We start from the raw sequence: 13,511 nt of genomic DNA on the forward strand, positions 1-13,511 counted from the left end.
CCACTGTTTTTGTTTTTCTAGTTTTAGACACCACACTGATTTTAATCTTTATACAACCGCTCACCAACAAGTCATTTTTTATTTTCACGGTTCTTTCACAAGAGACAATGCTGCATCTTTTCACGGAAAGGTTTATTTTTCTTCCCATTTATGAGTTGACACTAATGTCACAGCGTTGTATAAATCTTCTCAAAGCAAAAATGTATCCTCCAACATGACACTAGGTTTCTAATTTAAGCAAATCCAAGTAAGTAGTCAAAACATTTTCAGGCCTCCCCTGGTGGTAACTGCCTCACACTCTACCACCCAACTGGAACAGCGGTTTCAATGCCTCAACGCAACGCCAGCGCTCATAACCATGGCAAACTCTGCTCTGCCATGGCAACAGTGTTTTTTTTTCTTCACACCTGCTAGTTCAGGTGATCACAAGACCTCCCGAACTTAGTAAACTCACTCTAGGTAGAGTCCAAGCTGTAAGACTGCACCCAGCGTCGATCACATCGGTCACCATGAAAGGTAAGTGCACGTATTCCTTGCTCTTACAACATGTAATAATTGATGAAATGTTGAATCAAAGCTATTCTGATTCCTCTTCATCGCCACAGTCGCTGCTGGTCTCATTTTGATGCTGCTAAATGTGCATTTGAGCCGGTCTTGTTCTGAAGAGGGTAACATTTTAATCTGCTCTGCGATACCACCAGGTGAGGACCTAAAGTTCAGCCAAATGTATTCAGCTCATATTAGCATTTAATAAAATGTCTTCTGTCATAAATATATTCCTTACCACAGCTTTATAAAAACATTATAAAAGTGTAAATCCAATCTATTTGTCAAAATGTTTCTAAATGTGTGTTAACTGAACTTTAAAGTGCTGTCAATCTGCCCAAGAGAATTTTCATCCTCTTGGTAATCAGTGGAGAGTTTTAGTGTCAGCTGATGATCATAATGCTTTGTTTAGGGTAATCAAACATAAATTATCTTACGGCAGAAAATCCCTGCCATATTGACCTCCATAGATTGATAGCTGCTGCATTTCTGAACACGTTCATCACTCTTGAATGTGGTCAGAAAAAGTTCAGTCTGGTGATGTTACATTGCACCAACTCAACCACTAGATGGCAGCACAAGTACAACTTTGAAATTGCTAAAAAAAAAAACTAATTACCACAAAATATAGGTTTAACATGCATACATAACTACTGGCTTTCAAATACAGTGAGGCATTGAGGTCCATTTTAATGCACTCATCTTACATATGCATTGTTGCAAATTGAATAAAAGTAAATAAAGGGGGGGGGGTTGGCAATTTGGTGTGAAATCATGCAATGAATGCAGCTAATTTCATGTAAAAACTGCTGTTTCAAGTTCTATACACAATAACACCTAAATGTAATTTTAATACTCTGCTCTTAGTTTTCCCCCCTGGTTATTCAACTCTGGTGATGTTTCTGAAGGATGTTGGGGAGATAAACTCCACTGTGTTTCGCAGTAACAACCTCGCCTCCATAACCAGGCTCAGGATCGACAACGCTGGTGTTACAGGAATCGCTGAAGGGGCCTTCAGTTCTTTCCAGAACCTCAAGAGTCTCCGTTTAAACCACAACTTGCTGACAGAGATTAACCCAAACTGGTTCGGTCGGCCTGATATCCTCAGCGATCTCAGCCTAACCGAAAACCAAATCAAAGTTCTGAATCAGTCCATGCTTAACGGGCTCCTTAACCTTACAAGGCTCAGTCTGAATAAGAACAGGATCAGAACAATTGATCTAAATAGTTTTAGCTCCAACACCATCTTGGCTGAATTGGACTTGTCTGAGAACAGGATGACTCGGGTCTCGCCTCAGGTCTTCAGGTCTCTCAGATCCACCGTGATCCGATTGGATGGGAACCCCTGGGACTGTTCCTGTGGAGCTGAAGACTTTGTCGACTTCCTCAAAGGTTTGTGAAATATATCATTTATAGACTGAAAACAGCAAGTCATTGTAGAAACCACTGTTGTAGTACTCAAGATCGGTCTTGGTCTTAAGACTGGTCTCAAGACCACTTTTTGAAGGTCTCGTCTCGGAATCAACCACATTTGATAAAGAGGACTCAGGAGGATTTTATTTTAAGACCGGTCAAGACCACAACTGCAGGGATATCACTAAATTGCCTCTGCATTGTCTACTTGTATGTGTTGACATCATTACTGTGAATGAATGCAAAACCTCCTGCTTGAAATGCAACTAATAACTTGACTTATTTCTAATTTTAAATTTGTTACTGTGCACCCCCTCACCCCGCCCCCTTAACACGCACTCCCAAGAAAGTGAATGCGGGAGACAGGAGAAGCTCTGGCTGTCTGGCACTGATCTACCCTAGAAATCTAGACGCACCCTAGCGGCAGCAAATGTAATTTGCAACCAGGGGGTAGCAAAACCAAAAATCTGATCGGGCCAATCACATTGTGTATAGAGTCGGTGGGCGGGCTTAACATAATGACTGCAGAGTTGCAACAGTTCCGCGTGAATTCCCTGCTACTTGAAAACGAAGATAGCTGCTGCTGCTGGCGAACAGTGGTCTTTCGAATCGGCTTTGGCCGCGACTCTGGAGACTTGGGAGTTAAGCTTTTCTTTGAGAAAAGAACAAAGAACGACACTGAATTCCTTCTTAAAAAAGGAAGATGTGTTCGGATACGGCAAGAGTTTAATCTATCAACTAGCGTTGCTCTGGTTGGTTGTAGCGCTATCCTATTGCGTGCAGAGGGAATTTGAAAGACAACTGTTTATCCCGCCCCTCGGATTGAGTTCCCACATCAAGATGTTGGGTCTGGCTTGTCAGGCTAGCACTGATCTGGTCTTGACTCTGTCTCGCCCTGCCTTGGCCTTGGCCTTGGCCTTGGTCTTGACTCGGTCTTAACCCTTCAAAGTCTTGGTCTTGATACACTCTGGTCTTGGTATGACTTGGTCTCGGTTTAGGTGGTCTTGACTACAACACTGGTTAAAAACCTAAAGCTGCTTCTCTTCTCAGATCTCCAAAACAGATCTCTGCTAGACAGACCGATGGCGGCGACCTGTGAGAGTCCTCCATCTCTGAGGGGTCGACCTGTGTGGAACGTGTCGCTGTGCGTGACGTCTCCTCCACCGAGACTATCGTCGGTTACGCAATCTGTCCATACCAAACCAACTGTTATCCTCACAGCAGTCCCTGCATTCACATCTGGTACATCTTCTTCTCTCAGTTAATTGTTGAATATTTAGAATTCTTCACGATTACAATCAGAATATTTGCCCACTTCTTAGATATGTAATTGTGTGACTGCTGATTCAGTTATCCGATTCTTTATTCAACTTGCTTTGGTCGCCTCTAACTTCTGCATACGTTTAGCTACAAAAAACATTCAAATATCAAAATGTTCAGCTCTTTAAGCACATGATGGGACTTCTTCAACATTTGTTCTGCTCTTTTATACCTTTTTAAAGTATTAAGCTTTTCATGTTTGTATTACAATTAAAAGTCAATGAGAGCAGGCTTCAAATCCTCTTCTACTTCAAAATGCTACTCCTACTTCATTCTTTCTCCTACAGACACCAATCAAACTTTAGACCATTCACAAAAACGAAACAAAATTAGGCTCTATCTCAGCAGTTTGATATCTTTAACCATTTTTGTGAAATTTAAGTTTAGTGTTTCTTTCAGGAAGTTTATAATGGGTGTGTATTACGTGACTTACAGTCATCGCTAAAGCACGGAGCCTTAAAAAAATCATCTTAGTCCCTTCTCTATATCTTACTCTCAGGCCCACAATTTTTCCTTGTCCTACAACATACAGTATATACATCAAAAAGTAGGGATGCTTGTTTACTTTCAGCCAATGTGCTCTGCAATCGGACTTATACATTTTGCTCGGTGAGCTTCCAAATGACAACCGTTCCAAATCTTCCTCCATTCGCTGCCCATGTTAAACATCCTTGACATTTCCACACAAAGGCACAGCAAACCACTTTTTTGAATCGCTGATATGCCCACATTTTTAAAAATTTTTATACTTACATTTTATCTCAATACGTTACCAAAGGACTTGCGGTGCTGAAGATGAGGTCATTTCACTTATGTCAATATACTTTAGGCTGTCTGAGCCTTTCTTTCACAGGTCACTCTCGGTGTCCCTTAATAGCAGCAGTCTGACACAGATGATAGGTCGGTAGTTGATTACATCAGCGATTAAAGCGATCTCCCTCTGTGTTTACAAACATGGCCAATGATTAGTAAGCATGACGCAGCATTTTCGCCAGACAGTCAAATTGCAACTACAGACAGTAATATATCGTTCGCTTGCCACCGCTGTGCCACTGTTGTAACACCTACAACTTTCATACAATATGGCTATTATTCAACTTTTAAAGATATATTAATTAAAACAATTATCACTTTTCCACATTTCTTACAACTTCACCTTCTTGTTACACATTTTAACCAGCAATCCAGTTTAGCTTTAGCATTAGCTTTTCAAAAAAACTTGAATTATTCCTCATCTTTTTTTACATTCGTGGTGTTATTCAAACTGTCAATGGAATTCATACCAATTAAAACAATTACCACCTTTCCAACTATTCTCACTACTTGATCTTCTTCTTACAGATTTAAGCTATTAATCCAGTTTAGCTTTAGCAATTTAGCTATTCAGCATTCACACGCATTTTCTGCAGGAAATGCATTTTCTAGTTTGTGCTTAGTGTCTCTACCCACTTCTTAGATATATAATTTGTGCTTAGTATCTCCGTTATTCCCCCTAGCAAAAGTTGTGACAACACCTTCACCACGACCAACATCCGAGACAAAAACCTCTGTCCAACCCAAACCCAGCGATGCACCCATAATAATGTCCTCACACACTGGTACATGTGGTTCTTCTTGTCCCAGTTTGGATTTTAAAAAATTGGAGTTTTAACTAAATGTGCGCTTAGTTAGTATCTCTGTTGTTCCCCATAGCAAAAGTTGTGACAACGCCTCCATTACAACCAACATCCGAGACAAAAACATCTGTTCAACCCAAACCCAGTGATCTCCTCCTAACGGTCCCTACATCTACTTTAAAGGCTGGTACATTCGGTTAGTTTTGTTCATACTTAAAATGTGTTTACCAATGGAATCGGACCATGACGAGATACTAGAGACAAAATCTGTGGGGAAAAGTTCTAATTTCAAGAAAAAAGTCATAGGAGGAAAAATAAATCATGAACATTTGTGGTCTGATAATAAATGAGGTGCTTGTTATGAAACCTATAACTTCAGATCATCCATATCCCCCCTTTGACTTTGAAAAAAGTACCCATCATATTTCAATTAAATGTATTGGAAAGTTTGACCATAGAAACAAATGACGAGTTTTTTTGTGGATAGCACCACCATGTATCAATTATAGAGCATGGAATATTCTAATGCATAATCCCTGAACTGTAAACCTAGAAGCCAAATTTATTTAACATTTTGGATTCAGTTATTCATGTGTTTGTATAGCCCCTGCCCATTTCTTTCTGAACAAAGGATCCACTATTTAGAATTTTAAGCAAAACAAAAAGTAGTATAAGGCCCCATTAGTGGGGGGAAAACTGAGGTTTTGATAATAAAGTTGTAGTAGTATTTTTTTCCGTCTCAGTGTGTTAATATTATGACTTTTTTCTTGTTAAATTACAACATCATGCTTGTTAAACTTGAACTTGGAAATAGAAGTTTGACGTTTGAAGTTACACCTTCATTTAGCATGATTGTCTCTAGTATTCCGATTCTGATCTTGATCGAGGTGCAGACAAAAGTAATTGTAAACAATTTATTTTATAAAAAAAAGACTGTGCTGCTTCAGCAGCTTTCTATCTCTTTGGTTTGTCTGTTTTTTCCTTTAGCAACTAATGTTTCATCACCACCATCAGTGACTGAGCTCTCTGTCCATCCCAAACCTTCTGGCCTGCCCGTAACAATATCTGCACCCACTGGTATGCCCGGGCTTTCTCATCTTTTGATATTTGAACCTTTTATATAATTTGTGCTTCATATGTTTGTTGTTCCTTCCAGGAACTTGCAATACATCACCACCATCATCTGATACAAATATTGTCTGCACACTGGTTGTTGCGATAGGTATGTTTTAGTTTTTTTCTTTTGCAGCTTTCTGTTTGATTGTACGGAAAAAATATCAGATACTTTAAATAGTATATTCCTTCCAACGCTGTGCCTGTGCTCCTCTGCAGTGGTCCTGTTTTCGCTTCTGTTTGTGGTGTGTTTCCTGGCATTGCTGCATCGCAGGAAACGCAACAACAAAACTGTGATGCCTGGCCGTCCGGAAGAAAACCGAAACGAGTTGAAAGAAGACAGCAGATCCAGTTGTGATCAGTCTCCAGGACCCTCTGAGAAAGGAGAAAACAACCACTGGGACTCAGAGATGGGATGGAGGAGATCCTTCACTGGACTCAGAGCTAAGTCAGCTAATGCTATTCTCCTCATGTCTCCTTTTTGTGCACCTGTGAAAGATCAGTGGACTTTACAAACTGAGACCGAGACTCAGTCAAAAGACACAGCAAACCAAGATGAAGGAAAGCAGAAGCTGGGAAATGAAAGTGAAGTAGATGAAGGAATGCAGACAGAAAATCTAACAAACTCTGATGCGATCAAAAATGCTGAACAAGCCGATGTTGGTAGAAATCAAGAGCAAAACTCCCACCATGTTTCTGCAAACGCTGACACCGTGCCTTATCTCAGCATCGGTACAAACCAGAATAAACCCAATCCTGATGGTTTCATCAACCAGTCCACTGATGGTCCAGGTCAAAGATCACAGATGGGAAAAGTAATGGGGAGGATCGCCACCTGGCCTCCAACTGCAGTTCAGTGGCAGGCAAGATGTAAAATAAAGGAGGAGGAGAGGTCTGATGTCTTCACTATTTGGACACCAAAGTTTGGAGATGAGGCGAAGAAAGTGTTAAAGAAGAAGGAGCGTCCCTCTGATTCTGACCGGGACAAAAAGGAAGATGACCTTGAGAAAAATGAAATGGATGATTTACAAACCGCTCCAAATCAAGAACCTTTAAAAATGACCGTAGCTCACATGAAGTCGGGAAAGTCTCCGTCAAAACCAAGTGACAAGACCACTTCTTTGGGCAACGCTCTTTCCCACACTGACACAAGGCTAGAGGAGCAGCTAAAGAAGGAGGAGATGATCCAGCACCCTGCTACTGCGAGACAGACCCAACATCTGAATAAGGAAAAACTTGGTCCAAATCAAAACCCGGAATCTTCCGAAAGTCCTGCACTGAACAACCCCAAGAAGAGCAGCAACAAGGCTGAACAGGGGACGGAACCAAAGCAAGCAGTGACAAGCAGGCAGAGGGCAGAGAACAAAAGCACCGGCTCAAGGGCTCCCTCCGGTGGCGCCTCGCCAGATGATGAAACCCTGCTCTCTGGCAACAAGTACGCCTTCATGGACCTGCTGCACGAAGTGGTTCAGAACAACGGTCGCAGGACCAGAGAGAGGTGGAAGCAGGTACAGATCAACAAGCAGCGGCGTCAGGACCGTGGTACCGAAGGAGTTTAGAAAGTTATTCACTTAAAATATTGTAGATTTTTTTTATCACTCTTTAACCCTCTGAGGTCTAAGGGCATTTCTCTTAGTCACCTTTTTAGGGTATTTGCATGTAACCTGATACCCCATGTGTTTCATATCAAAATGTTCAAAGCAAACTCAGGTAGGTTTGTGAATAGTGAGGCCCAAATGTGTCCTAGAGCAATGTGTGAAGAGGTAATATTGGCCCTGAGGCTGAAAAGCTGAGTTGGCTTTTTGGAATTCCTCAAATCTCTTGTAAAAACCTGTACACCCTTACTCATGTGTTGTGTGATGAATTGTTTTGTTGCTTGAAATTAGTTTACCAAAGTCGAAGGTTCACAAAGGTCGTGTAATAAATGAATAAAATAGTAAATAAATGTATAATGAATGTCTAAAATGAAATTTTGCAATAGAGCTTTTTGAGGAGTGTTGTGTGAAACATCAATTGGACGTGCCAGCGTGTCCTTTGTCCTCAAAGGGTAAAGTTAAGTAAATTAACTTATTTTGGCCTGCTGCAGAGAAAAATGATCTTTGTCAACACTCAAAGAAATAGTTTGACATTTTGGGAAATGCACTTCTTTTCTTTCATGGCGAGAGTTGGATGAGATTTACCACTCTCACGGCTGGCCATCAAAGGGACACTCCAGTGATTTTGTACGCCACTACCGTTAACTTTCAGTCTCTGGTTTGTGTCAAGCTCCAAATATTTCCCAAAATGTCCCAAAATAATGTGCTTGTGCCGGTAGGTTTGAGGACCTCTAAATGTATCGAGTATTAGGTGTTGCCAGTAAAGTTAAAGGTGCTGTAGGTAGGATTGCGAAGATCCAGGACTTAGCCAAAAAATGTGAACATCAACAACTTCTCAGTCCCTTCCCCCTTTCTGCTAAATCCCTAAACGGTCTCCTAAGCCCCTCCCCCCACAAGGGAGAATGAATGTGTGTGCATGAGCAGTGATTGACGCGCAGTTAGACAACCCTACAGGCTGTAGGTGGTGCCAGAGGAGCCACATTGTTTTTTAAATGACCTGCTTCATGTAGTTCTACTGGAACGTAGGGTCAGTTTAAGCAAATATGACAGGAAGTTAGTTTTATAAATCTTACCTACTGCACCTTTAATGCTGTTGTTAAAGTTTTTTTTAAGCCGTGTTTTGTATATTGCTGCTGCAGTTAGATAAACTCTTCTTTGGTAACATTTTTACATGTTTTTTTGTTAAGATTAAACAAAAGAGATATAACAAATTAATTGGGAAGCTTTAGAGCTGCTGGTATGCAGATTGTGTTACCTTCAGACAGAGCCAGGCTAGTTTTTATGCTAAGCTAAAGGTCTTGTCATATTTACTGTACAGATATGAGAGTGGTATCGATCTTCTCATCTAACTTGCAGCAAAGAAAAGCAAATAAGTGTATTTCCTAAAATGTCAAACTATTCCTGCATTTCAAATGTAATGACACTGTAACTGCAAGATAAAGTCAATACTTATACTACTTGAATAATAGCACTCTAATCAAAGGAAATTATACATTTTATCTACGTGTGATTGTCCCTGTATTCATACTCCTATTCAAGTTGTCATTTCACGATGCGAGATCAAATAAAAAGGTCTTTTCGTTCATTGTATCTGGCTGCATGCAGCATTTATTTGTTCATATTTCATACGTCGAGAAGTAAACTCGCTTCTCATAAGAAATAGTACAAAATGGATCAACCCCTTTTGACAATGACTTAAAAACATAACGTGGAGGTAAACATAATATGATAACACCTGGACACAACATGCATGTTCCATTCATATAAATACACAGTATCAAATAATGGCTCCAACTTGCAAGCAGTTGACCTGTTATGTGTTTCTCTAGCCATGGGACATCACTAAATGTACAAAATGTGTCATTCTTGGCAAGCTTGTATATCAAAACATGCTGTTTAGTGTTTGCATGCCCCTTGTGGTAGTTGTAAGTGTGAAGAGTAAGAGATCTGAAGTGAACTCTGCGGATTGTTAACATTTGTCAGGCGTGAGGACCAAGGAAGACGTTAAACGAATGGATCAGCACACCGATCGTATCTTCCATCGTAGTCGCTCACGCTTTCACTCCTCGGCTCTCCTGCCCTGTAAGCTGACACTTCTGAGCAAAGATCAACAGTACATTTCAATGGGACTCTTTGCAAAATACATACTGTTAAACACAAAAAGCTTATGCTGATTCCTTTAAAAAAAAACTGGCAGATCAGAATACTTCATCATCATTACTATCGCTTCATATTTCTTTACAGATAAATAAGAATGACACTCATAAAAATACACTTTTCAAACATCTGCAATGTATATCAAAACAACAAAACGCATGACACGTTACTGCACGTTTGACTTGTCTTTGCTTCCCAGCAATGGCTGAATACTGTCCACCGTGTTGTACACATTCAGATTAAAGGGTCATGCTGTTATGCTCTACACCCGCAGAGCTTAGTGCAAAAAATAGTTCAAGTCCTCTTTCGCTTTCATCACACAGACGAGACCGAAACCAAACGGCAAATGTTAAATATATAAAGTTACTATCTACAGTGAACAACATAGAGCGGAGGAGTGATAAACAAGGATTAAATACTGCACACTGAGTGGAGAGGAGAGCACTTTGTTTTCAGCTCAAGTACGTTCCGAAGAGATTCGGAAACAGATTACAGGATAGAAATGGACTTGACTGTGCCTGTCGCTGTCTGTGCAAAACATTCTGCTACCAGTTGAACTGCAACTTGTGAAAGAGTTATGAAACTGGAGGATTACATTATAAATACATATTTAAAAAAGTAAATTCATAAAAACACTGGAGCCTGGCTGATACTGGATTCATGAGGCAGATATTAAAGTTAAAGCCATTTGATAATGATTATATCGGACAATATCATTTGAAGTATTTCTGATAAAAATGATGAATACCTTAAACACACACATACTTGACAATTTGGATACATGCTTATTTGCTTGAGTTTGATGAGAATGTCAGTGAATTATAAAGCCACAGCCAGGAGACTGTTAGCTTAGCATAAACATTAAGCCCCTGACGCACTAACCCGATAATCTGGCGAGGTCAGTGACTCGGGTCTGTTCGGTGCGTTCCGTGCCGTCGTCCGTCGGAGGAGCCGTCGGTCTTCATTTTGGCCGATTTGACATGTTGAATCGGAAGGCGGGCACTGCCGGCAGTCTGACTCAAATGACCAATCTGATTGGTAGAGCACTAACCTGCAAACGAGGAGCGGGATGAGCGTGACTAAGAGTCTCTCAAAATCTGACGGAAATCTTTTAAACTGACCTCTGTCGATCTGAAATGAAGACCGATTCAACAACTGCACGGCCTATTTCTCGCTTAAAATGTTTTCAGAAACGTTTTCGGGGAACTGTTTCAGTAAAATATGAGATCGTATTCTGAACGAGCTGCCATGTCTGAATTTCTGGAGAAAACCAGACCCACGTGACGCGTTCCTCCAATCAGCTGCCGGTTTTAATTTTTGGGGGCGAGGATACAGATTAGCGCCGCCTGCTGTTATGGAGACGTATTACGTCTCGTCGCTTTGGTGTGTTCCGAGGCACTTTATTTGACCAACTCGGGGAGACTGATCGGTCCAACTGCCTGTTCTGCCGAGGGTCGGCCATCTGGTTGGTGTGTCGGGGGTTTTAGAACCAGTGGGAAACAGCTGGTCTGGTTTGCCCCAAAATCACCAGCAGCTAGCTTGTTTAATCTGCACAAATGCGTGTAAAATCAACAAATTGTTGTCAACATGTTTTTTTTGTACCAATTAAAACGAGAGAACATGTTTATTACAGTAGCAAGCTTTAGAGGTGCTGCTACCCGTTTCCCCCCCGCTTTCATAAGCGTATCCTTTATGCTAAGATAATCGGCTGCTGGCGCTAGCTTTATATTTATCATGAATAGGTTCTGTGTGTGTGTGTGTGTGTAAATTGTAATTTCCCCCCTGGGGATCAATAAAAAAGTATACAATTAAAATAAAATAATCATACAGCATAAGAGTGGTGTCAAGCTTCTCAACTAACTTTGCAAAATAACAAATAGGGTTATCTACCCACACTTCAAACTATTCCTTTAAATCTGGTTATGAAAACGTTGTTACCAAGATATGTAGTGAGTGAGACATTTTACATTTGAATGCATAAATGCATCAAAAACATTAAACTATAAATAAAAAAACAAACAAATACATGAATATGCTTAGGTTTCGCTAAGAAAAATAAGACTAAACATACATAAATGAAGTAGAGTGTTGTGGGCAAACTTGAAATACGTTAAAATAGCCACCGTGACATGAGCCTGCCATATCTTTGACAAGCTCAGATCAGCTGATAATATCGTCCCAGCCAATAAATCGGCCAGGCTCAAAAATAAAAAATAAAACACTAACACTGATATCACAAAACAGATGCAAAATGGCACATCATGTACAAATCATTTCAAGATATTTACAAAGCAGTAGAATAAACAAAAGAATGGCACATACTGTATAGCAGACTGATGATTTGGGACACTTAAAATAGTGAAATAAAATAACAATATTCATTCTTTAACAATAACCACAACGGAAATCAGTGTCCAACACAACAAAGAGAGAAATGCTGACAATTCTAATATGGCTGATTAAAGAGCCACTACAGTGTGTATATATTCACAGATGACCGTTTTCTTGTAAAAAAAAGTTTGTGCTCATAAAGCAAATGAAAATCCTGTCTGATAAGAAACCGACAAAAATGAAAACAGACGTATGTAATAAATAGAGTGCACATGTACTGTAATTTCATGGTAAATGCTTAAATTGTTAGAAATTGAAGATGTGGCGGAGGGTGCAGTTGCCACGAGATTCAACTCTTTGTGAGTTTAGGCAGAAACAGGCGTAGAGGAAGTCGGCCTGAGATGTGGCATGTCCCCCCCACCCACCCCCCCAAGTGAAATGATGGTACGGTATGTGCACAAAAAGCTTTCGACTATTCAAAGACCTCTCACAACATCCATTAAAATCTCAGAGTCCTTTGGTTGGAAGGAGTTAGCCGTTTCCTGTGCTTGGTTGCGACAGTGAACTGTGTTAGTACAGAAGGTGTGCGAGGGGAGTCGTGGTCGATAGCGAGGCACTCTTCATGCATCCTCCGGTAGCAGCTCACTGGGGAAACAGCAGGTCTCTCAGGGTCATCTTTTAAAAGGTTGATTATTTCGGATCCGAGGCTGAGAGACACGTAATGTACTATGGACTGCTGTTCTTGACCAGAGACAAGCCTCCATCTGGGTGTGACAAACATGCTTTGTCGGCCCGGGCGCGGCTTACAGATTAAGGTGTCAGGGTGTCGAGGACCGATGTTTTCTTTTTCTTACATTTTTTTTAGAGGTGAGTCTCGTCTCTTGTCTCTGTGCCAAAGTCCTGCTGGTTCCTGGTGCTGCGGGCCTGCCCCACCTGGGAGTCCTCTGGCATGTGTGCCAGCGGGTCTGACCGGATAATGTACCTGTAAAGACAGTTAACATTGTCTGCCAGCATGAAGCAGTAAGTATGGATTAAAGTCTGGGCAGCGCCATTTACTGGAAAATTATAGGCACAGTCGCAACTTAAATGGTAGCTCACTGGTGGCACGCAGTATAGTCTATATCCACAACGTTCCACTTCCGGGATTGCTCTAGTGCCGTCGGACATTCTGCCAGATGTCAGTTACCTTCCGCTTTCTTTGTGTTGGTGTTCTAAACTCTGGTGGATTTATGAGGACTATATCTGTTCATCAGATCTCTGCAGGGTAAATCCAGACAGCTGGCTAGACTATCTGTCCAATCGGAGTTTTCTGTTGCACGCGTAGACTGTCAATCTGTGGTTGCACGACTAAAACAACTTTTGAACGTACACGTTCCACCAAAACAAGTTCCTTCCCGAGGCTATTTTGCAGCAGCATCGG

General features: G+C 40.9%; 2 protein-coding genes across 6 annotated transcripts in view; one reads left to right on the top strand and one right to left on the bottom strand.

Moving 5' to 3' along the window:
* Window positions 1–26: 26 nt before the first annotated feature.
* On the top strand, window positions 27–8,435 carry LOC120560482. 5 transcript variants are annotated; one of them, XM_039803049.1, is made up of 9 exons: window positions 27–516; window positions 606–701; window positions 1,414–1,938; window positions 3,010–3,201; window positions 4,776–4,877; window positions 4,972–5,091; window positions 5,910–5,972; window positions 6,052–6,117; window positions 6,228–8,435. In XM_039803049.1, the coding sequence occupies exons 1-9, from the start codon at window positions 510–512 to the stop codon at window positions 7,565–7,567; spliced, it is 2,511 nt and encodes an 836-aa protein (XP_039658983.1). In that variant the 5' UTR covers window positions 27–509; the 3' UTR covers window positions 7,568–8,435. The 5 variants fall into 5 exon arrangements, with proteins under 5 accessions (XP_039658983.1, XP_039658984.1, XP_039658986.1 ...); XM_039803047.1 differs by having other exon boundaries at window positions 28–516; window positions 5,883–5,972; XM_039803050.1 differs by lacking the exon at window positions 5,910–5,972.
* Window positions 8,436–11,383: 2,948 nt separating this feature from the next.
* kcnt1b (potassium sodium-activated channel subfamily T member 1b) overlaps window positions 11,384–13,511 on the bottom strand; it is a 69,843-nt gene continuing 67,715 nt past the window's right edge. The window contains exon 31 of the mRNA XM_039804027.1: window positions 11,384–13,073. Coding sequence (XP_039659961.1) covers window positions 12,953–13,073 — 121 coding nt within the window. The 3' untranslated portion in view covers window positions 11,384–12,952. The remainder of the gene's footprint in view (window positions 13,074–13,511) is intronic.

This window comes from Perca fluviatilis, chromosome 6 (assembly GCF_010015445.1).
Source record: "Perca fluviatilis chromosome 6, GENO_Pfluv_1.0, whole genome shotgun sequence".
In the NCBI taxonomy this organism is placed as follows: Eukaryota; Metazoa; Chordata; class Actinopteri; order Perciformes; family Percidae; genus Perca; species Perca fluviatilis.